The 24,439-nt window shown below is 44.1% G+C and overlaps 1 protein-coding gene across 1 annotated transcript in view; it reads right to left on the bottom strand.

Moving 5' to 3' along the window:
* The window catches only part of LOC129386746 (uncharacterized), a 79,403-nt gene that overhangs the window by 35,061 nt on the left and 19,903 nt on the right, over positions 1 to 24,439 (bottom strand). Inside the window, exons 4-9 of the mRNA XM_055074954.2 lie at positions 23,589 to 23,740; positions 19,115 to 19,307; positions 18,121 to 18,349; positions 17,252 to 17,417; positions 12,290 to 12,405; positions 9,265 to 9,433 (exon numbers count right to left, since the gene is read on the bottom strand). Of these exons, the coding sequence (XP_054930929.1) occupies positions 9,265 to 9,433; positions 12,290 to 12,405; positions 17,252 to 17,417; positions 18,121 to 18,349; positions 19,115 to 19,307; positions 23,589 to 23,740 (1,025 nt within the window). The remainder of the gene's footprint in view (positions 1 to 9,264; positions 9,434 to 12,289; positions 12,406 to 17,251; positions 17,418 to 18,120; positions 18,350 to 19,114; positions 19,308 to 23,588; positions 23,741 to 24,439) is intronic.

Raw genomic sequence — 24,439 nt, 5'->3', positions numbered from 1 at the left:
ACAGGGAGTGTCCGCAGTCATCGAGTGTGAAGTGTTCATGTTTGCCTGCGCGCGCAGACGCCATGCTAGGTAACTTACATATTAAGCAAATGTTTACAAATGTGCCGCGCGTTCCGGTAGCTGCTGCATACGGTGCGGCTGCGCGAGCCCTGCCTTGAATACTATTAGCGATACGGACACTCTAAGCGTGCTGGCGCACCGAGGCTCGATAGCGCCGTGTGTGCAATAGCACTGATGCGTTTGCGCGTCATACGTTGTATTCCAAGGTGTTTTTCCACATGTCTACAGGCAAAAAAAAAAAAAAAAACATTTCTGACTGTCTAGTGCGTGATACTATTTCTTTGTAACATTCATTTTGAAAAAAATTCAATGCAACTGAGCGGTAGCTGCACTGAACTGTAAAACAGATTCGACGTGAACGTTGAAAAATAATTCTTGCTTTGTGGAAATAATTTTGCGTCCGAGCACTGCCTGTATTTCTATGAATCCGTACTTCTTTCATTCAACTTGGTGATGACGAGTTAAGAAATTGAGCGAATTTGGTTTCTACAGCATCATACCCAGCAGGAGCGTTGAAGGAGCTGGAGTCGAAGGCAGACGGATAAGCGGCCTCGATCTGAAGCCCGACGATCCTGGTAACATCGCCAGTGTTGTTGGGATGAGGAGCGTCGGCACAGGAAGGTGCCGCGGGGTTGTTGGGCAGACGGGCAAACTGCTGGTCGATACGTCGGCTTTTAGCGAGTTCCAGGCGGCGGCACTTTTTTATAACTGCATCCGCCGTCGCCACGTTGTTGAAAACGAGGAAGTTAAAGGCGTCGTCGACAATGCCTTTGAGGATGTGTGAAATCTTGTCTGACTCGGTCATGTGTGCGTCAGCTTTGCGGCACAGAGCCAAGACGTCCTGAATGTACGTGACGTAGGGCTCTGTTGACGTCTGCACACGGCCGGATAACGCTTTCTGCTCGATAAGTTGGTGACCGTAGGTGTTTCAGAACAAGTCTCGAAGCTTTAGCTTAAGCGAATCCTAACCGGTGAGAACAAGTCTTGAAGCATTAGCTTAAGCGAATTCCAACCGGTGAGCTCATCTTCGGGCGTCCGAAACCAAACTCGAGATGTGCCGCCGAGGTTAAAGACTATGTTGAGGTGCAAGATAGTAGGGTCCCGCCGGTTATTGCGGCTGACGTGTTCGTACAGGCTGATACAATCCTCGACATCTTCCCAATCTTTGCCCGAGAATATGCCAGGATCACGGGGAGCGGGGAGAGCGATGTAGGTCGTCGAAGTGGCAGCAGGAGTCGGAGCCGGCTGAGTGGAGTGGTCGTCGCCGGGAGCCACGACGGAAGGCTCGACGTACCGTCCACTGCGAAGCTCTGTGACGAGGTACAGGGAACATCCACCGCCACCAGATATGTTACGTAGGAAGACGCAGACGAAAAGCTATATGCAAGTATATTTACAAGGAAATACGCCGCACTTCGCCAAGAGGCAACAGCCCGCGCTAGCCTCTAATCGTCGCCGTCGTCTTCACACTGCTCGCCTCTTCGTCATCGCAAATACTGTTCCGTAGCAATATAGAGAACAAGTACTTTCACTTAGTGTCCCGGCGGCAGTGCGTGTTATCCCATCAGCTGAGTGGTTAACAGCTTAAAGAATGAACCCAGCAAATGCTGCTCACAGAAGAGGTCTTTATTTTGTTTACGTAAAGCCTATCGTATAAATGGAGTCTCAGTGTCAGCAAGCAGAAGCAAGGTTAATATATCTAGAGAGTGTCACTTTCGCTGGTGCTGAATTATCTATTCTGTACGGATTTGCTGACTCTTAGCTCAATGAAAAAATGTCTTATATCAACTGAGGCACAGCAAAATACAAACAGTTGCGACTATGACCCAAAAAACAAGCGAGGTTGCGCATATCTATGGAAGAAGAAATACACAAACACACCCAACATGAACACGTTTGAATCTGTGGCCAATTCTTTTTTAAATATATTGGCTAAAACAATTCCTAACGTTTTCTATTTCTCCAACTTTGAACACATCTCTATTGGGTCCTCTCTACCTTCAGTATGAAACGCCCAGAATTTAAAGCAGTTTATCTTAAAATAATTTCGCGAATTTTGAAAATTTTTGGTGTCCGTTTCCACGCCGGCGGCGCCACCACCGCCAAATCAAAATTGGTGTGCCGTGCGTCACCGCTGAAGACCAGAAACGACTACCACGCCACCGCCGGTCGAAACCGATACGATGCGCTCCTCTACTTACGGTGGAGTTCGCGGCCTCTCTTCCGGTTGCTCAGCTACAGTGTACTATATAGGTACACGCGTTTTTCTTTTGGCGACTGAGAAGTAGGAGATACACTTTCGCTCTTAACTCCACGGCAAGCGCGCAATTTCCGACACTCGAACGAAATGTCATCGTTACGTTCTCTCGCAACGAGCTACCATTCTGACCTTGCCTAGAAGGTGTACAGCTCCGGAAGCAGACGACCTGTTCCAGTCAGATTTTATTTATTTATTTTATTTTTTTTATTTATTTAACAATGTCCTTACAGGCCTCGTATGAGGCATTGGGTAAGGGGGGCGTTACAGTAATATTAACAGTGTATATAGAAAATATAAAAAACATAATAGACATACATTATTAATTGACAGTGAAAAAAAAATATATGCCTATCTTATACAAGTATTAAAAGCATGGTACAACATAACAAGGTCTGGAGTGTACATATTAGAAAAAAACAAACGATACAGTTTTTTTAATAAACAATAATGTTGCCACTCCAGTACAAATACTAAACATTACTAAAGAATACAAGAATAATAAGCGAAATGAGCTCATAAACAAGAGAGCACATAACTGGAAAAAAAAGGAAAAAAAAGCATCCTGCACTTTATTGAAGTTACGCGGTGGAATATGAAATGATGAGCTGGCGGAATTTATCGGGATTAGGTTCGGAGACGATGAAATCAGGAAGAGCGTTCCACAATCGAATGGCACGAGGAAGCGCGGACCAGTTGAATGCATGTGTGTTCCCGTAGATGCGTGTGAAGCTGAGGTGATTATGTAATCTGCGAGATGTGAAAGGTGCGACTTCAAGCCGTAAAGAAGATTTTCTATCCGCATGAACGTACTTGTGAAATAATGATATGAGTGCAAAATCGCGTCGAGTACTTAGTGGCTCAAGTGAAATATCAAGTTTTATTTGTGAGATGCTTGAATTGTAAGTGTAGTTACGCGAGATAAACCTGGCGGCCCTATTTTGAATTGATTCTAATAAGCTGATTAGGTTGTTATGATGGGGTGACCAGATTGGGGAGGCAAATTCGAGCTGGGGGCGAACAAACGTCTGATAAGCTAGCTTACGGATGTTAGAGGGCGAATTTTGTAGATTTCGGCGTAAGTACCCCAGTGATCTTGAAGCATTAGCACATATAGTAGTAATGTGATGGGCCCAGGAAAGGCTTGGTGCGAGATTAATGCCTAAGTATTTGTAGGAAGTAGCTACAGAAATTGGTTTATTATTTACGTTATATTGGAAGGAAGAGATTGAGTGTTTACGGGTGAAAGACATTACTTTGCATTTAGACGAATTAAGATTCATTAACCAAGTGTTACACCAATCCAATATGAGCTGAAGGTCGTTTTGAAGAATGAGGTGGTCATCGGGGCTGGTTATAGGGCGGTAAATAATGCAGTCATCTGCGAATATTCGCACTCGGGATGTTAAGTTATTAGGAAGATCGTTAATGTATATTAAGAATAGTAGCGGCCCAAGAACGCTACCTTGTGGCACGCCGGAAGTGACATAGGAAAGGGGCGAAGAAAGGTTGTTAACGATAGTAAATTGTCGGCGATTAGAAAGAAAGTTCCGCAGCCAAGTTAGTGTCAGTGAATCTAATCTTAGTGCATTTAACTTTGAAATTAGGCGGCAATGGGCTACGCGATCAAACGCCTTGGAGAAGTCAAGGAATATGCTATCAATCTGTACATTATGGTCCATGTCTAAATGCAGGTCAGTCGTAAATTCTAAAAGCTGTGTCTCACATGACAAACCCTTCCTGAACCCGTGCTGATTAGTGAAAAAAAAGTTGTTTGATTCCAGATGGTTGTATATATGAGAAGCTATTATATGTTCGAGCATTTTACAACAAATACACGTGAGCGAAATTGGCCGGTAGTTATCTGGTGAGTATCTGTCACCGTTTTTGAATATGGGCACTACTTTGGCAATCTTCCAATCTGACGGGAGCGCTCCTGAAGTTAGTGACTGTTTGAGAATGTGATACAGTATTTTGCTAGAAGTCATAACAGTGTTCTTTAGTATTTTGGAATTAATCTCATCGATGCCACAAGAATTAGATAATTTAAGGTTGTTTATAAGAGATACAATGCCGTCGATAGTAATGTCGATGGGTGTCATGTACTGATAGTCTAAATCGGGAACGTCAGGTAGGGTGGAGTGATCTTCAATGCTAAATATAGATGAAAAATATGTGTTGAAGCATGAAGGACACTCATTGTCTGGAAGGGGCACATGGTCGCTATCATGTAAAAAAATGTGATTACTGTCGCGGTTCGGAGAGATAATTTGCCAGAACTTTTTAGGGTTGGATTTGAGAAGAGATGGAAGGTCATGTGAAAAATATTTGTCTTTAGCAGCGGATAACGCGGAGTTGTAGTTTTTTAAACATTGATTGTATTTTTCCCAAGCCGGTGGGGTGTTAAATCGTTTAGCACTAGTGTATAAGCGTTTCTTTTTGTTTCGAAGACGGCGAAGAAAACAGGTGAACCATGGGTTCGATTTATGATTAGATATTTTGATTAATGGGATGTACTGGTTTACTAATGACTGTAATTTGTCTCGAAAGAGTACCCAGTTTTCCTCGACCGTTCTACTGTAAAAGGAAGGGAGAAGTGCATTGTTGAAAAAAAGGTCTAGGTCAGCATTAATGGTAGCATAGTCACCCTTGTTATAGTTCCGAATTGTTTTTTTACTATACCAGTATATGGTAACGGCATATTAAGGGTTAATTGGAGTAGATTATGGTCGCTAAAACCATCCAAGTATGTTATTTGCTTGACTGTTTCAGGGTTGGTTGTCAGTACTAAATCTAAGATGTTCGGACCGCGAGTGGGTTGGTTGACAATCTGGGTGAAGTTGAAGTCTAGGGTTAAATTAATGAAATCTAATGACACTCGACAGGTAGAGGTTAGCTTTGCCCAGTCAATGTGTGGAAAATTAAAATCCCCTAATAGATAAATTATATCCGCTGGGCAGGCCTTAATTGCAGTAGTAATACTGTTACGGAGGTCGGTGGCAAAGGTTTGAAGTGAATCAGGAGGACGGTAACAGGCACCAATGAGTACCTTTGTAGAACGGGTTAGACAGGCGGCCCAAACGATCTCGAGATTCGAGTCTGAGTTAACGTAATAAGATGTAATGATTTTTTTAATCGCGAGAATGACGCCACCACCTCGCCTGTCAAGGCGGTCATGCCGGTAGATATTGTAAGTGCGGGCGAGAAAAAAAAATTCATTATCAGAAATATCTGGATGCAGCCAGGTTTCGGTGAGAATGACTATGTCAGAATCGGCATCTTCAAGGAAGGATGAAACCATTTCATGCTTTGATATTAGGCTTCGGACGTTAGTAAATGATAGTGATATTGGTGTTATAATGGGAGAAGATCTCGATTCTTGACGGTCGTGAGTGCACGTGCGCCTCTCATGCTATCTATTCCACCGCACAACATTTTGTGTTGCAATATCATAGACATATGTTGTTGTACCAATACGCAGCCTATCAACAGATAACCTATACGGTTTGTTTTGCGTCTTCGCAAATTCTATCAGTTTTCTTCTGGCTTGGCGAGTGGTAAACGAGAAGTCTTCGCGTATGAAAAATGATGAGCCTTTAATCTTACGTGCAGCTGCAAGTACCTGTTCTTTGTCTTTAAAAAATGTGAACTTTGCTATGAGGGGCCGGTGCTTGTCTGCATTGTACTTGCCTAGTCGATGTACACGTTCCAACTGTGCACCAGCTATGTTTATGTCTAGCTTTTCTGCGCAAAACTTTATTATTTTCATTTCCGATGCTGCCCAATCCTCTATTGGGTCATCCTGAATGCCAAAGAAAAGCAAGTTACATCGTCGCAGCCTGTTTTCCGTGTCATCGCACCTAGAGGTGATTGTTACTAGCTGATTAGAGACACCATGCAGAAGATCGGCTCCCATGGCTGAATCGGCCGAGCGCTCTGACGGAGCGCTTGCTTCTAGTGGCGTTACCCTTGCGTTAAGAAGTTCGATTTCGCTCTTAGCGGCTGCTAGCGCGTCTTTAGTATTAAGTTCAGCATGTAGTAGAGCATTTCCTTGCTCAAGCTTGGTTACTTTTGTTAGCGCAGCAGTCTCCCCCTTTCTAGCGCTTTTGAGTTCAGCAACGAGTGCTGCATGTCCTTCCTCTAGTTTAGAAATTCTATCTACGACGTCAGCAAAAGCCTCAGCCTCAGACTTGGTCATGGGACCAGGATTGGGCTCAACATCACCAGAAAGCATGAGCAACAATGATGGCGCTAGGGCAGGCTCGCCGCACGCGTGCAGCCACGTCAGCCGCAGAGACCAATCACAGAGCGCGGTTTGACTCAGGAAGCAGAACTGAGCAGCGCCATCAGGCTAGTCGCGATACGCCGTGGCGACCGATTTATCTACGCTACGCAGCAGAGGCAGCCACGTGCAAATGTAGCAAGTTCGTTATGGGAACGACAGGGATCGTGCTCGCCCTCGCGCTCCTGCTGCATAAGCCTAACCGATCTGAAGCGCTATCAATCGCTCAATACAAAGCGACGCCTGTCATGGCGTCTCACCCGGGCCTACAAGGCGTGAGCGCGCCCCGGCAAGCGTACGTGTGGTCTACCGTTAGGTTTGCTGTGGTCCGAGGCTAAATGAGTGTTGATAACCGATATACACGAGAGAGACCGGCGTCTACGGCACCGATAAGCAGTCTGGTAGAAGTTTAGCCACTCAGCGGGCGGCCACGGCCGAACGTGAGCAGACGATAATCCATGTCTTCCGCAACTGCGTATTTCTAACTGAAAGTCGAAACGCAGGTTATCGCTTATTTTTAATTTCTTATTAGGGGCGTCAAAACGGTTGTGGACGCTTAAGCTTCGCCATTAAAGGGAGAACGCGATAGCATTCAAAGATCCCTGACTGCTTCGCACGCTTCCCAGACTCTGGAGCGGATGCAACCGTAAAGTTTACACGGAAACGCTGGCCGCGAACGCTGTGCACGAAGGTGGGCTTTCTGGTAGAAACCCAGCATCTGACATTTGCCGCAATGCGGCGGAGGCGGGCGCCATCTAGGTGTGTTACTAGGAACCAGGCGCGCCGCACTGTGGCCTCCGAAATACTCAGGCACCGGCGCGCGGAAATGGCGGACGCTGTGGCCTGTCCAGCAATCGGGTTTCTACGAGTTTTGGCACAACAATATTACATTTTCTCGCATAGTAAAATTACAGTCTGACGCTATCATGTCCACAGGTTGTGTATACGTCGTACTTTACAATTTTTATACGTATTTTTGGTTGAGCAATTCAGTTATTTCAGCAGCTTCCTTGCTCCGCATGGAGAGCATAGGTATGGCTGGTTCAAAAATCTTTCAGGGGGAACGACGTGCGACGCTATACACAGGACGAGGGACGCCGGTGCCGCATTTTTCGCGGCATAGGTTCCTTCAAGCTGTAAAGTTCTGTCGAGTTATTAAATGACATAGGAACGATACGAGGAAACGCACTGATCCAAAAAAGGTTCTTGAATGGCAGCAGCTTTTTGTCAACAGCAGCCGAGTATCGGAATCTGTTATTTGACAATATATAACAGCCCATAAAGTGTGAGGAGAGGCTTCTGTTTAAGAGAGGCCGTTTTAGAAAAAAAGGTGATTTCGTGCTCCCGTTGTGAGCGCCAGGTGTCACGGCAGAGTGCACAATTTGGCTGATATACTCAGCGCAGGGTGTGCTATCAGCAAAATCCATTTTTTGCACCAAGCCCCAGAGATGGTCCAGAGCACCTTTATGTTTTCAAAGAAGGACGGTTTTCCTTCCGCCTCATATCCAGCACTATCTATGTGCGCTGGCTGCATTACCACTTACGGCGGTTCTTGTCGAGCGAGTGTTCCAAGACTCCTATAGCGACCAAAGTGTGGTTCCAGCTGGGAAACGGCAGTTGCCTTGCCTGAGTCTTTGCGCCAACATTCCCGCCATATCCTCAGCGTACTTATTTAAGGGAAACTTCTGTTGCCTCGGTTTGAATGCAATACTATTTCTTTGGCTCTTCGAGCCATTTTTGTGTTTAATTGAAGGTTGGTGGTCGGAACTCCGCAAGGCGAACGTTTGTTCGTCTCCTTTTTTCTCGTTCGTTCGTTTTTTTTAACCCACCCACTCGTTCATTCGCTCTTTAGTTGGATCAAAGATCCTTCTGACAGGGATGCTGTGAGCGAGAGATTTCGATCATCTGAATGGCTTTGATGTAATTCTTCTGCGGAAACTCTCAAGGTGGAAAGAAGTAACTAATAAAGGGAAAATCAGAGATCCACTCATACGTAGCAATTGCTACAAAGGAAACCCGTACGAGATGCTGGAAATAAAATCGTCGTAGCTTAAGAAAAATTCGTCCTGGTCCGGGACTCGATCGAGGGACCATCGCGGTTCCAGGGTAGGCGCTCTACCACGATCTCTACTTTTGATGGTCCCATGGAGCATTCAGGAAGGACAGCACTGCAGTTCTGCCACCGCCCTCTGGGGCGGTGACAAGAAAGGAGAATAGCCGTCGGCTTCCACGCTGCCACTCGCGCAGTTTTTGTCAAAACACTACCTTGCCTAAATGTACAATCCGTTATAGTATCACTAACGGCGTGCCCGTCCACGGCTCAGGGACCTCACTTACAAAGCTTGGCATGCGTAGCGGCTCTATGCCTTCGGCTGGCCACCATTCCTGACCACATATTGATTGGTGGCAATTCGCTCTGGCGAAATAATATAGCGCAACCACTGTTTGGGAACACCGCCACTATTCACTAGCATGTATTAAATTAATAAGAAACGCCAGCTTGATATGCTCATTGCAACAAAAATCAATAGCATTTTTTCTATAGCCAAGTATATTTCTTTAGGGTATTGCCTAACATTGCTAATTATGGTCGGTGGTTTCCGCGCACAATTATTTTGCGCCAACATTCTCTGCAATTGGTAGGTGTTTCATGCTATGTACTTACGAGTGTATGATAGTAGTGGGCGGCCTTGGTACTGGCATACAACAGATTCACGTGCATATTAAGCAGATTGGGCGCAAATACATAGCATTTGTAGGAGAATCCTTTGAACTTATTCTCTTGGTACGAAAAATGTCCAAGCAAGACAATCATGTCCGGTGAGAAGACAGATCTTTAAACGAGCAAGAGAGTATGGTATTAGTTGCCATTGGAAATTGTTGATCATTTTTGTAGCAGCTGCTTAATCAACAATTTACAGAAGTGAAAGTCACACGCTCAATGCCAAATTCAATGCAACGCCCGATTTCAAAAGAAACGAAACACAATTTGATAATTGCGATGCCCTCAAAAAAAAAAAAAAAGTAAGACCAACCTCCCAGCGGCGATGACGTTTAGTAATATGTTTAATGTAATTCGAAACGCGTCAAAACGTAAGCACATACACCTAGTACGTGGATTAATTTGCTTATTGGTCCGCAAATAAACAGCTGAAGTGCAGTGGCGATTTGCGAACAAATCGCTAACCATCACTTTGATCTTTGTTTCCTTTTTCTTTCTGGGGAAGCTATAGTAACCCTCTTACTCGGGTCCGACAAGCGCGTCTTACATGAGTGTGTTATATCGTGGGATGCTTAGTTTACATGCCATGAGACAGGATGCAAAAGACTACGTGGTATCGTAAGTGTTCTGCCAAAATAGCATTCAAGCAACGATAGTGGTACTCTGTTTGGAATGCCGCAATCTAACCTTTAAACTAGCAAGCATCAGTTGCCCTCGCCGCAATTTTCAGTACCGATGTTGCAAAAGCCGAATCGTGCTTGTCCAGATTACACTGTGCGCATTGTTTCCCGGGGACAAGCCGCACGCTTGTGCTCTGCTGTCGCCTTGCATTCGTGTTCTTGTTCTTTTTTGGTGACTGAACATAATCTTTGATGCTTTGTATTGCTTCGGCCATCGTCACCATTAGTTTTTGTCGAATATGGAAAATTGTGTTCGAAAATTTGCTGCAACAAAAATGGGCAAATTTAGGACATTCTGCAAATGGAGAGGAAGAGGGCTCATTCAAAACATTGCTCTCTGAGTAAAACGAGGTTTGCTCATCCATCTAAGGTTCTTAGCGCAATTTTTTTGCCAAGCAAAATGCCGCGAACTAAAAAAAGAAAGGAACCGTGGTTTGGATAGTTATCGTGCATATCCTCCCCTTGAAATAGAATAAAAGCTTTCTGCCGCGGGAGAAAGTGCGTGTGACGGCGAAATAATTGTAGAGATATATATGGCTTTTGAGAAGCTGCCGTGCATCATAGGCCGGACACTCCTGTTCTTACTGACGTGACGCTTGATGTCTCGCTGGCAGATCATGCGCAGTGAGTGTAAGTTGATTGCACGCATGCGAAGCATTCTGCAAGGATCTCCTTTTTCATCGAGCTCTTTGTGTCGATAGCGCGTCAGATGGAGAAACAGACGAGGACGAGCATCGTCCTGGCTTAGCTAGTTCTGTAAAAGGAGCCTTCAAATATGCTAAACCCAATTGGTGCTGTCACTTCTTGGCGCCTTAAAACACTATGCGTTGAGATAACGGCAACACGTATCTTGGATCCCGTGAGCCAGACCCGCATAGGCCTTCGCCCACTGCAACAATTCCCACAAAGATTCGCATTACGTAGACGTCAATTGTAGTTGAGTCTTCCATTGATTTTGTTTCTACAGTTGGATGCCATAACAACGCTTTTTTTTTCAAGAAGCACTCCATTTTTATTCAGCTTTCTGTATTAAAAAATGAATGAAGAATATTGAGAGCCTCGAATGATTTATTTGACTGCATTCGTGCCCACTTTGTTTGAAAATAAACGCTTGACGCCATTACAAAGAAACAAAACTTGCGGTACAGAATATTACAAAATTCTTTCTGCGGGGCAGGCATAATCAACGCTAAGGAATGCAGCTAAGAAAAAAGTTACTGATGAGGTTAACAAAAACATTTCATGTTCTCCATTTTACATCATCTGCCATGCAGAGACGAGACGCATCATGATATAGTATTATCAACAATAACCCTAAACTTGTGGCTCACCTAAAGCAACGAAAACACCGCTTCTGTTTTACATAACCCACGTAGTACTTTTACCAAGGATTCTCGCCAGACAGATCTTTGCAAAAGTATCTCCAATTATTCATATCCTTCTCCCACGCTGGTGCATTATTAGTATTGTGAACTGTCCAACGGCCTCCAAAGCTTTTTAACCGTTTGTTATTCTGTAACTTCTGCAAGGAATCACAATGAAGTGCAAGAAATAGGTCTACAGTGAATGACCGAAGGGCAATCTCATATTTCAGTGCGTGGTAAGCGTACGCCTGCACTCAACTGCTTGATTTTGTAGATAAGCTTATACCTGATATCTTTACATCATCAATGTGTAGCTTGACGCCAAGATTAAGCACCCCCATTTCATTGATGCAGTATGCTGCAAATGTTCTAGCTCATCCCAAGAGAGGCACTAAACTTGTCTTAAAATAAATTACGGGCATCCCTCACACGGTTTTTCAAAATCAAACATCCGAAAAAATAAATTCATTCAGTTGATGTTAAATTAAAAAAAAATTATTTTGGCATGTTCGCAGAAATTTTGCTTTGAACATATTGTTTTTGATGATCCTGTGCATTATGATTAAGATGCTCAAAATGCATATATTCGCAAAAGTGCCGATAAGCGGTAGACAAAGGATTTAAACCTAATTGATATCAGTTTTTGCGTGGGAGTACCTCAGCCAGGCAATGAATTTCCCGAGTGTCTGTGTCACAGATTTTACTTGAGTTTACTCATTCACTTTCAACATATTAGCACCGCGGTGCACTACATGCCGTACTCTGGGCGGTGCTATAACAACATAATATTTTATTCCATATGTGTCGGGTAATGCCCGTTAGCGTCAGAATTCCTGTTATGAGGTGCTAACATAATGTGCACTTTGCAGGATGTAAGAACGGCACCTGTAATTTTAATTCATGACGTAAGACTGCGGCACTTACTTCGAGTGGAGGCCAATATTTTCACAAGGTTTCAGATGCCATAGGGCATATACTCCGAGAAATGTATACGACGCCACCCTTTTTACTGAGGAAGGCTGGGAGAACTGGGCCGCTGCCTGCAAGATATATATATATATATAGATATGTAATATATATATAAAAGAATATTCTACACCAGCAAGATCCTTCAAATTGGGCGGTGTCTTATTCAGCTGCATGTCAAACCCCTTCCATAACAGTATGCATTGTTTTCTACTTTTCTCAAAAGTAACTATAGATAGATTAAATAAAATATCCTTCATGGATATTACGTTTAATGTATATGAAACGGTATAATTGTAGTTAATTCGTGTTCTTGCCATAACATTACAGGAAAGTGACCCTGATGTGAAATGGGACACTGTGTCATCAATGGCGATCAGAAGCAAAGAATGAGGGCGTTTCGATTCCACGAAAATAAATCAGAATTCACAAGGATGCCAACTATAGCAACAGTGTGCTGCAACTTCGTCTTTGGGTTCATGGCAATAAAAGTATTTTCAGCTATGCTAAAAAATGAAGAGATGGTTACTTCGCCCTAGTTGACGGAGATGCTGCTCCTGTAGTGTAACAACATCCGGTAAAGAAAATAAAATGGGGTCTTTCACACTGGTAACATACCAGTCAGCGATAAAAACAGACTTCGAAAGTCACTGTGTAACCAAGTTTCATTCTAGTCTCAGGAGGACGTTGTAGTAAATTGACGCACTAACGTTGTTCACAAGGTGTGGCAATGATCTAAACTCGGAATTGCATGAAAGAAATAAATCAACATTTTTAAAAACGTCCTCAAAACAAATGCAGACACGAAATTCTCGGAGAGCGATTTCGTCACTCCTGCATAAAGAGCGATATTAAGGTGTCGATAAAACGACCGCCTATTGCGCAATCGTGTCCCACGCAATTCATTACGGCTTGCATCGCACAATTCCACATTACTAAATTCCCGCCAGTAAAGGAGAATAATGTTTGAATGATGTAAATCATGAGTGCCCACGGGACTGGCCAAGGTCACGGAGCTCACGTGAACCACCACAGCGTTGACCGCAGTGAACTTGTCCGTCTACTGAATTTCACACGTGCACCCACGTTCGTCGACGCCGGTTGCGCTCCCGCGACTGCCTGCTGTGTTTCGGCAAAGGCACGTGCTGCCGGTCGGAATGTACGCCGTCATCAGTGTCTTGAATGTTAAACTTTATCGGCCTCAACAGCGACGTTTTCGTGACGGCCATTGCGACGAGTCCGAAGAAGGTATAGCCATGATTCGTTCTTATACGTTAAAATTGAGCTATATTACTTTTTGGTATCCATTATCAGTCGTACTTCGTGGGAGGGTTAGCGAAAAACTAAATTTTTTTTTCTACACTCTCTTTAAAGCCAAGCAAAATTTGGTTAGGTGCAAGGTCATTTACTACAACGATGACTTTAGAACTCGAAAGTTTGAAGCGATCAAGCTATTGTTTGGTGTAGTGTCATTGAGCGGACATACGGGTGGGAAGAAACGGTGCGGACAGGACAGACGCTCGTGTTATGCACGCTCATTTGAGCGTCTGTTCTCACCACTCTGCTTCTTCCCACCCGAATTTCTGCTCAACCACACTACAAGATGCACCAACCGGCCCAAGAGTCTACGCTTCTAAACCCATAGTTTGCGGAGGAGGTAGCAGCTCTATGTAAAAATGGGCTGCTACAATTTTCAAGAAAGTCCCTATGGTCATAATGCACTGACAAGACAAACGATGCGATATGTCATACCTTTTCGAGCTGCTGATCTATGTCCGTCAACGTGCGAACGCGGTATATGTGATCTAACTGTAAAACCATCCGCCATCCATTTAACAGGGAAAACTCCCAAAATAATCGTCCTTCTACCAGGCCATATTTTATGGAACAAATTACCGAGCACTGTAGTGAGTTGCACGACACTTGATTAGTAAAAAACAGGGAGAATGACATTTTCCGAGATTTAATTGTTTACATGCCAGATTACCTGAGTTTTCTCTCTCTCTCGTTTCTTCGTTGTAAAAAATACTATTTCTATGACGTTTGCCTTTCTACAATGACTGAGTTTGCCTTTATTAATATTTATAGTTTGTACCACTCTCATGTTTATTGAAGTACCCACTCCTGCTTGGGCATGGCGAGGGCCTAAAATATCTGTAAATAACTTTACACGTTACACAATGCGAAAAGTAGAAACATCAGCAAAATTATACGGCTAAATACATTTCCGGCTGCCTGACAACTAACCATATAAAACTGAATAAAATGCTGGACTTGTTTCTTTTTTTAAGGTCAATAAGGAGCATACCCGCTAGAATGTAAAATCATGCGAACTTATCATGGGGACAACCGGCTTCAACTTTGCAAGTGTACACGCAGAAGTTCTTGAACTTGTGGTTCAATGAACTCATTTCGTGAACGCCGCATGTGAATCACCTCGCAATTGATTTAGCTTCTCCTGTAGGATGTTTGAGTAATAAAGCTTTTTGCTTCCTGTGTGGTTACCTAAATTAATGCATTATACATTGTTTTAAGCTAAACTTTTACATGTTGGCACGGGAAACCACAACTGAAGCCAATTAGGCCAGGGTGATAATTTTTCAAAAAACCGTACTTTGTATCCTTGAAAATAATGAGGATGCTGTAAAGGTAGCCGCTCAACCCGTTCCTTTCTTATTAAATGTGAAATTTTATCCCATGGAAAAGTGTACAATTCCAATCCGACAGAGCATACCATTGACCTTAAGTTACAGACTGCCTACCGATACACCGTCTGCACGAGACATGGCTCCAGAAGCTCCATTCGGAAAGCAAAGAAAATCCGGACTAGGCATGGAAAGCAAGCTATTCAGTACAAGGTTGTCGAATTATTAAGCTCTCTTGAATTGAGTGTTGATTGTACACTAAAAAGAAAACCACTGAAACGGGATTAACAATCGTTCATTCTTTCTACTAACTTCATAGCATATCCGTAAACACATGCATTATCTGAACTAAAATTCAGTCTTTTTTCAATAGTTTTTATCGTTGTTCAACTGTTTATTCGTCACATACCAGAATTATTTTTCAAAGAACTTTATGCTCATGTACACCCGGCCACAGAAGTTTACAGACCACGGGATCTCAGAAAACGTTCAATCCCCGAGCAGAGTGTAGCAGTAGCCAGTAAAACTGTAAGCGACAATGTTGTTAGCAAATTCTAGCCGAGGCCCGAAATACAAATACGAGCCTTCATTGTGAGGTTGCGGAAATATTCAGCTCTTTCTGTGATTACATGGTCCTTAATATTTTGTGGACGCGTGTACAAACTACGGCAGGTGCTCTTTTTTTGTTTTAAAACAGATTTGTTCGACGATATTTGTACGTCCTTAGTGGGTGTAGATTTCAGTATGTGATAGCACTTTAAGACAAGCACGCGCTATGTGCATTTATTCAATGGAAATTTCTTATTGTTACTTTCCATTCATATTTTTTTTCTTTCTCTTTTAGGCAATGCTACGGGCGGTATCTTTTGTGAGCGGGCAAGACCTCGGCAGGCTTTTCGGCGTTAATATTTGCCTACGGATGGAATATTATAATCTCCCTACAAATAAAGGTCTTCCACTTTGAGAACAACACTGAAATGTTCTGTACAAGCTGGTAATATAACCATTTGTACACGGCTGAGTTTTTGCAATACAAGCAGGTAATATACCTGCGTCAACAACGGATAAACCTGGCCGAACAGTGTTCGCATTCAGCAACTAACTCATCATCAGTGGGTAATGGGAGGAGATGTGAAGATGAGGCCCTGTTTGACAGCAGAGCAAACACCGGACTGTAGACGGACTGTTCAGAAGGCATAAAAACCGCATACACACTTCAGTGGAACGAAAGAAAACAAAATACAGGCGGCGGAAAGGCCGAAAGCTCTGACGGGCAGTAGTTGCGTGGCTGCTGCCCAAAAAATCAAAGTGACACTAGATGCAGTGGTCTATGCACCTGGTCCGCAGCAGCAGTAAATATACCGAAAAGGCCGCGAAAACAAATTATGGGTGAACGCTGTGAACAAGAAGCACAGCCAAAAAGCTGGTGGGTGCAGCAGCTCTTATTGCACAAATCCAATGGGAACTCGAAACAATGTCGCCTATTCCAGCTTGCCCTGGTCGGCACATCCCGCGGGACAGCATGAAAAGGTTTGCGCGCTGACAGTGTGCGAAAGGTTCTGTGCCGACAAAGGCGGCTCAATCTCAAGCGCAAAAGGGGTCTTCTACTCCAGCGGCTGAAGCGTATCGCGCGGCTGCTCCGGCATTCATGTTGAACGCGATCTGTGATGGAAGAGTGGCGCCGAGTGCTGATAGCTTTGTCCGCGTTGTTTTCGCCGCTTAGTTCGTCTTCAAGCTATAGGCAGCGCGAAGGTCAATTCGCTCGCTGTCGCTGCCACGCTTCCCCTCTCGAACATTTCGGCAGCTCGTTTCTGCTGTCATCGAGTGAGATGTGTTCATGTTTGCTTGTGCGCGCGCGACAACATGTTTGATATATTGTTAATTGAGCGAATGGTTGTAATTTTGTACAGTTGAAAGTACTACTCTCCCTACTTAGTACACCTGTCAACTAATTTGTTATCGCAATCGAAGGCTCCACATTTCTGGTAAAACTGCGCCTGTTTATTAAACAATTCCTTTGGTTTGGTGAATATGTTTTCATTATTCCCAATCGAGCGCGCAATCTTTATATTAACTATGAAGTTTGCAGAAGTTGAAGGCCGCCACCGCACTGTCAGAAAGGCGTTTGACATTGTAGAGTTTTCTATTGGTGTATGATTGTAGCGCCCTTGCCTCAAGTCACCGCCTAGTAACCTGCCATTGGAGCCGAAGCATCTCGTTAAACATTCAAGCTGATGTGAAGTTTTAGACAGCACATCAAATGTCATGAATTTACCTTCAGGGCCTCGAGCGCTTTCTTCACGATATCCGGGTCTTGAAACAGGAGAACGTGGTAGATATTCATGACGCCCCAGTGGTACACGTTGTTTGCCCACAGTTTCTCCTGAGCCCATTTCAGGGAATCTGATTTCCCGATGTCAGTGACAAATTCGCCAAGCTTTCTGCGAACAAGGAAACAATATAGTAGAGCCATTATTTCGAGGACCGGGCAGCGCCCAAGATACAGCACAAAATAATACATCTGCAGTTTTCATGGCTTATTTTAAAGCCATGAAAATGAGTGGCCCATGTTGTTTGAGATGTAGAGACTTTGGTTATTATCGCTTGATATACATCATTCTCGCAGGTCATACCAAGAAAACGAAAAAAAAGGATAAATTTTTTTATGTGCAAGGTCAATAAGAAGATGACATTTTGCTAATTTGTGCAAATTAGGAAGCCTACAAGGTTATGATTGAGATCGATTCAGCGATAACCAATTCGCCTTTACCCTCATGCAAGCCTATTGCCATACAGTACCTTGATTTAGTTTCCACACAACCAATTTTGTAGCTTAAAATACCGCTCTTTCGAGGAGTACTCCTGGCTGCCTCTGAGGGTGATTACCACTCCTTACGGTTTAAGATGGTCACCAGCTTAAAGGAGGCCGGGAGGCTAATTCCCTTCAATTCAAATCACGTAACTGGAAACAAGAACAAAGTTAGCTAGCTACCAGTTATCAGTTCGCGCCAACTCTCTCATAATTTTACTAGAATAAATTTGCATGAGCCAGTGACATATCTTTGGATTATTATGACTTACGTGTGCTATATTTTGTCCCTCGCCCAAACTTATGAACTCGGCACAGTGCATCTCACAACTTACAATGCGTCTATGGAGCATCCAAACTGCGTGTCGTTGCCTTGAGCGGCCAGGTCGAAGAAGCGCTGTAACTTGGGCGTCGCTTGCGCGTCGCCGACTCCGCCACCGCAAGTCACATATAGAGAGTCGAAAAATATAAAGTCGCAAACACCGTCCGGCGGGACCACCATCCTGATGTTGCAGTCCACGGTGCACACTACAGAGTACAAGGTCGGGGGTCTGTAAACGATGGCTTAAAAGAGAAGGCGAAGGACCATTTGCAATGACATTGTGAAGCATTCGTGAAAACGAAGCGCCAGACCTCTAAACACATTTCCTAGTTCCTAGCCAGTAAGTATATAATCATAGTAAGTCTATAGTCCATAGCGAGTACGTCTATAGTCTTTGTCGTCCTCGATTGCGTTTTCCTTCTCTTGGTACCCATTCTGTAACCCTAATGGACGAACAGTTATCTAACCGGCGCATTATATCACCTGCCAGCTTCATTATTTCATCTTGATGTCAATTAGAATACCGTCTATATCAGTTTGCTCTCTTATCCTAACCGCTCTCTTTCTGTCTCTTGACGTTATGCCTAGCAATCTTCGTTACATCGCTATTTGCGCTGTCCTTAACTTGTTCTCAAGCTTCTTTGTCAGTCTCCAAACCTCTGCCCCATATGTCAGAACTGGCAAAATTCACTAATTGTACGCCTTCCTTTTCAATGATAGCGGTAAGCTTGCAGTCAAGAGCTGGCAATGTCTGCCGTATGCGATCCAACGCATTTTCATTCACTCATCCATTCTCTCTTATTCCATACATGTCTACATAATATAACATTATAGATATAATGCTATGCACGCGGCTTCGATTGTCGCCTATGTAGCACCTATTCTAATGGACAATAAGAGATAACTGCCCCGGGCCCCGCACTACGCGCTCTCCAGTTCCAACATATGACATGAGAAAAAAAACGGCCTCATCATGAATATCAGCTGGTAATCCTGGAGGCACTCACGTGGTAACGTTGATATGGTCGTGGCCGGTGTTGTCGTCACAGTCAGGGTCGTTGCTATTGCTTTAGTCGGGGTCGTAGCGATTGCTTTAGTCGGGGTCTCGGTGCTTGATGCTGGCTCAGGTGAACTGGAAGTAGCTATAATAGTTGCTGCTGTGTTCATTTCTGATGATTCCGTTACACTCTGGGTTGAATCCTGTAGAAGTACATATATTTAGCATAAATGTAAAACAAATCCCACAGACATTTCTTGAATGAAAACCTTCTTTGTTATTAACCCTCCGACCCACGTAGCAGAGGTGTTTAAGTAGACCACTGCGAGTGATCAGACCATCGCCTTGACGAGACTCATTACTCAGGTGGTTAGTTACCATGTTTCGCAATCTTACCACGATATTGACTTTGAAAGGGCACTAACACAGTTAATCGGAGTCGTGAAATGCATTTGAATGTAAAGTGTGCTTTTCTAGAAGTATTTGAAATATTCATTAGAATCGGAGTTATCGGCAATGAAAGCTCCCTCTTCATTCGCTTCGTGGTGCTCCCGCTCCGTCTTGAAAAGCTTCCATTGTGGAGGCAATGGTTGGAGCGGAGAGGTAGGCACAAAGCTCCGCCCACAGAATATCACCACGGTGAGCATTTTAACGCGACATCGTTAAGGAGCCCGTGTCGCAAAAAATCCGGCGTCAGCTGTCCGGCGTCGGCGTCAAAGGGTTTCGGACCACACATACTCAGGCGTTCATTCAACTAATTGAATTTCTCAAGCTAAAATACGTGGAAAAATCGTAAATTACGACTTACACACAACCTACAGACATGACAGGTCTCAGATTGTAATTTCAATATGCGAGAAAGCACAATTCTGTTGAGCAAAAAATCAAACACCTCTTGCCGCGTTTCTACAATGCATAGACCGCATTCGCTCAAGTGGCGGACGCCACATGCGGACGCCGGCGCGTAAGTATCTCGGAGTCCATGGAACAGCGCGCCCGCTTCGTTGAAACACTTCCAGATAGCGCTTCCCGCAGATGGCAGTTCCAGCCAAGAGAGCGGGTCGCCCTGCGTGAACTGTCTGCTGACGCACCTACACTACGGGTCTACGTTATCTCAACCGAGGACACACGTTAAAGCGACAGGGACCCCGAAGCAATCTCTCCCCAATGCTGGCACTGTTAATCGCGGAAGTGTTGTGACAGAAAGTATCTATGTGGTGATCGAACGATAGCCGTTTATATTTCCTAGGCGGGCGTGATACCGTGATTCCCAGTTTTAAATAGTAAATGTGTACTGCAATTTATATGGCCTATAAAAATTCGAAGCTTAGTTTGTGCAGTTGCGAATTACTTTGCATTCACGTTTTTACCGACATTTTTTTACGTTGTCACGGACTTTGCGTTGCAGATGTGCACAGTAGTCTCGCAGTTTCGCACTCTGCGATCATAGAAAATGCCGAGTTGGTACGTTGATACGAATGTCAAGTTGCGAAGAAATTCTGCACAAGAACAAAGATACACTTTCACACGCAGGGGTAGATAGCGGTAGCTGTAGCGTTTAACAAACTTCAACGATTCCACAATCTTACGCCATGCAAGGGCCGGCCAATGTGGAAAACACAACGTGGAAATATCGCAGGTAAAAAACTAACTTTTTATCAACAGTTCGAACACACTAGTATTTTGCGTTTTCCTAATATATAAAGCATTGCGAGTATTTCAAGTGCTGCATATGATATTGTGGATGTTCACAAACTTATTATTATTTGAAGAAATTCCACCAACAGTTATGCGCAGTAGCGTTTACGTGATAATGTGCCAAGGACAGGGTTTGGAAGGAGCCGAAGGAAAGCGTGACCTATCTTTAGAGTACAAAATATGGAGGGCGCTCAAGCTAGCGTTTTAGACTGGAACGCGAGAGCATTCGAAGATCTGCGTTTGTTACGCTTCCCGGCAACTGGCGCTTATGTTACCTAATGTTTTCCGGGAAGTGCTGGAGACTAACGCTGCGCACGAAGGCGAGCTTTCCCGTAGAAACACGGCTTGATGCATGCGCTGCGAATGCGCGGAGCTGATCGCCATCTGCATGGTGCTGTTGAAAGGAACCAAAATCGGCGCGCCGCTGAGTGACTGGTAGACACGCTGGAAAATTTGTTTATGATTGAGTTTCCGCATAGAAATACCACGTTTTCTGGTAAATTTAAATTACAATCCGATGTGATCATGTCTGTCGGTTGTGTGTAAGTCGTATTTAGGATCTCCTTGACGCATTTTACTCTCCTGAATCCAATTAGTTCAGCCACGTCTTCGCCCAACACAGAGGGCCTGCGTGCACGGGTATGCGTGGTTCCGAATGAATTACCCGTCCAAAGGCGCTGCACGCGAACGCCGCATTTTCTGCGACATGGGTCCCTTGCTGACATGCTGTCGCGGTAATTTACGTGTCTTGCACTGCTTCGATGGGACTTACATTCGGCTCAGGCGTTCACGGAAGCATTTGCTCGAGTGCAGTCCAATTTATTTGCCATAATAAGAAATCTTGCATGGCCCTTACTAAAGCACATGCTGTGTTGCAGGTTTAGGACAGGTAAGATTTGAGTATTATTGACACATCAGAAATATTGAGATGGGCTGGTTTGAGACAGTGGACCTCCAGATCATGAATACAATCATTTTTGATGAAATAACCGAGGGAGGATCTTGTGAAGAAATCAGTTATGTCGCAACTGAAAAACAAGGCTGCTTCCTTGGCTACGAGCACTCGGGATCTCGCCTGCTGAGAAGTTTTCCCTTGAGGTAGTTAAAATTCCCGCACGCGATGATGAAATTAGCAGTTACATAATGCAAATTATCCTGAATAAAGAAAATCACATGCCATTACGCCACTCGTTAATGCGAAAATTTCAACAGAAGGCTATGAGCGTTTTCATTTCGCGATATATTCGCAGGAACGGACAATTTGTCTCCTGCTGGAGGTTGCAAATGCAGCGAAGTGCGGCGCGACTGCCTCGATAATCTGGAGATCGCGACCGCCAACGCGTGGCTAACGCGTGGGTGCGACTCACAGGAGCCGGTGTCGAGAGACCTCACGCACGACGCGCGCTATTCTGGCGCCATCTGTCACCTCACAACGCTTTTCTGCTCACGCTTTCGCCGTACCCTCCGCCGCTTTCCGCCTCATGCTTCCGCTGCGCCCTTCTGTCCGCTTTCCTCCTCCCGTCTTTCCCGCTTTCCTCCTCTCGTCTTACCCCGCTGCGCTCTGCGTTCGCCTTCATCTTTGGCTGTGCTTGTTCACTCGGTTACGCCGAAGTACGATGCCGAGGCACATCAGCACTCACCGCAGAAATGTGCGCCTGTGAGCTGCGCTCTCAAATTTACCAATACTAGAACTTTACTTTGTTATCTGAGCTGTATATTTGATTGTCGAAGCACTGCGCACCAGATCAAGTATTACACGTGAAGATAGAGCTTTATGCAACATGTTGGTTTCAATTTATATAAAAAATACGTGTTAGCGTATGTGTGTAGCATTATGAATTATTCACACGCTACACTGTGAGTGTTTGTGGAGTAGCAACGTAGTCTCGGATGCACAACCCGCCATACCATACTGTAGACGAAGGCTCTCGTTCAATGTGGTTTGTGAGGCCACAGAACTCATCGGTACAAGTATGCCCACCAACAAAACAACTAAAAGAAAGCAGTCGTCGAAAATTTGTACTTCTTCGGGCTTAGTCTTGATTGCAGATCTTGATTGACTGGACAAACCAATCGAATAACATGAGTAAATTCATCCTAACCAGAAATGAGCCGTCATATAGTGTGACTCAAATAATAAGCTCACCTTTAATTTTGCCGAGCAGCTATGGACCGGTTAAAGCAAAGTTACCTACAAGGTGTGCTATCACACTTCGATTTGTTTAGTGTCGCAATCGCAGGGCACTCTATGTGAGGACACATAAGCTTGTGTTGAAAGTGCTCATTGATTTAGGGAACGGGAGGGGGGGGGGGGGGGGCTGCCAGCACTCTTTAAAAAAACCTATGGTAGCGTAGGTAGGTACTTGAAATTTAGTCCGTCCCCTGCACTGCAGGCACGAAGCCACTTCAATATTAGATTTTTGCACGTTATTCCAGTGCCCTTTAATTCCGTTCTAGAACATCAGCGTACGGTATGAGCAAGAACGACATACATATAAACACAATATTAAACACGCTCCAGCATTGCCACTTTTGTGGAAACATGTATTTATAAAATTTTACTAGTTTTGAAATATGTGAATTGAAGCATCATGGACGTCCCATAGAAGCGTAAAACACAGAAGCGGTACTTGAGAAAAGTCGCACAGTTACGTATAATGGACTTTCGCGAGTAGAACCTGAACGGCGGACATACAGATGATACGTACGCTGATTGCGTTTTAGAAACAGCACAAATCAAAAGTATATTTAAACATATCTAACAATGTTTATGTTATGTAGCATACCTCTTCAGATCTGTGGGGCTGAACTGTAACGTATATTTTAGTCGTTAACGCGGCAGTTGTTCCGAGGTCCTGAGCTGTAGTTGCTGCGCCGCTCCCTCCTGGACCTTTGTGCTTCGGTGGTTTGTACGTGGCGGTACCGTCGATGTCCTCCTCTGCAAATTCATGGTCATTGAGCGCCGATTCATATATCTCTGTAGTAGGGAAATTGCTCACATACATGGTTGTCATAATTACCAATTAGTTGTATGCTACTACGTGAGCAGCTTAATAGGTACAGCTCATCAATTGTCCTTAGTCACAGAAAACATTCCCCGTTCAAAGCCATGTCATTTAGAAGTACAGTGAAGTCACTTAAGGAAAATCGCAGCCACTTACAGATATATAGAGAGATAATATAATCTTATCTCGCACAGATGAACGTGTCCGAGAAATAAAAGATATGCACGTGCCACGTAGCTCGACAGAACTAAGGTAATTGTGTTTTCAGTCACTTTCAGCATGCCATTTACTTTATGTATTTCGGCGTATTGCATAATTATTCATTATTCTGTCTATAACTGCTCCAATGCATATTTAGAGAAAAATGAGCAACGAGAACATTGCAGACCATCATGAAAAAATCCACAGCCGTTTTTCTATTACTACAATACGTTTTACACAAGAAGTTTTTCCAATGCAGATACAAACCTAGCGAACCACAAATAAATTACTGCAAAATCTTCCTCGTCGGACTTATTAAAGGGCGTAAGCATACCTTCCAGTGGCTCATCTCGGACGCATATTCTGCGAACCATCCGAATGAGCCTGGTTGTATGATGCAAACGTTTGCACGGTTTCTTTGATTGTTTCTT

This window comes from Dermacentor andersoni, chromosome 8, assembly GCF_023375885.2.
Source record: "Dermacentor andersoni chromosome 8, qqDerAnde1_hic_scaffold, whole genome shotgun sequence".
NCBI lineage: Eukaryota > Metazoa > Arthropoda > Arachnida > Ixodida > Ixodidae > Dermacentor > Dermacentor andersoni.
This window is presented reverse-complemented; position numbering and strand designations above follow the sequence as displayed.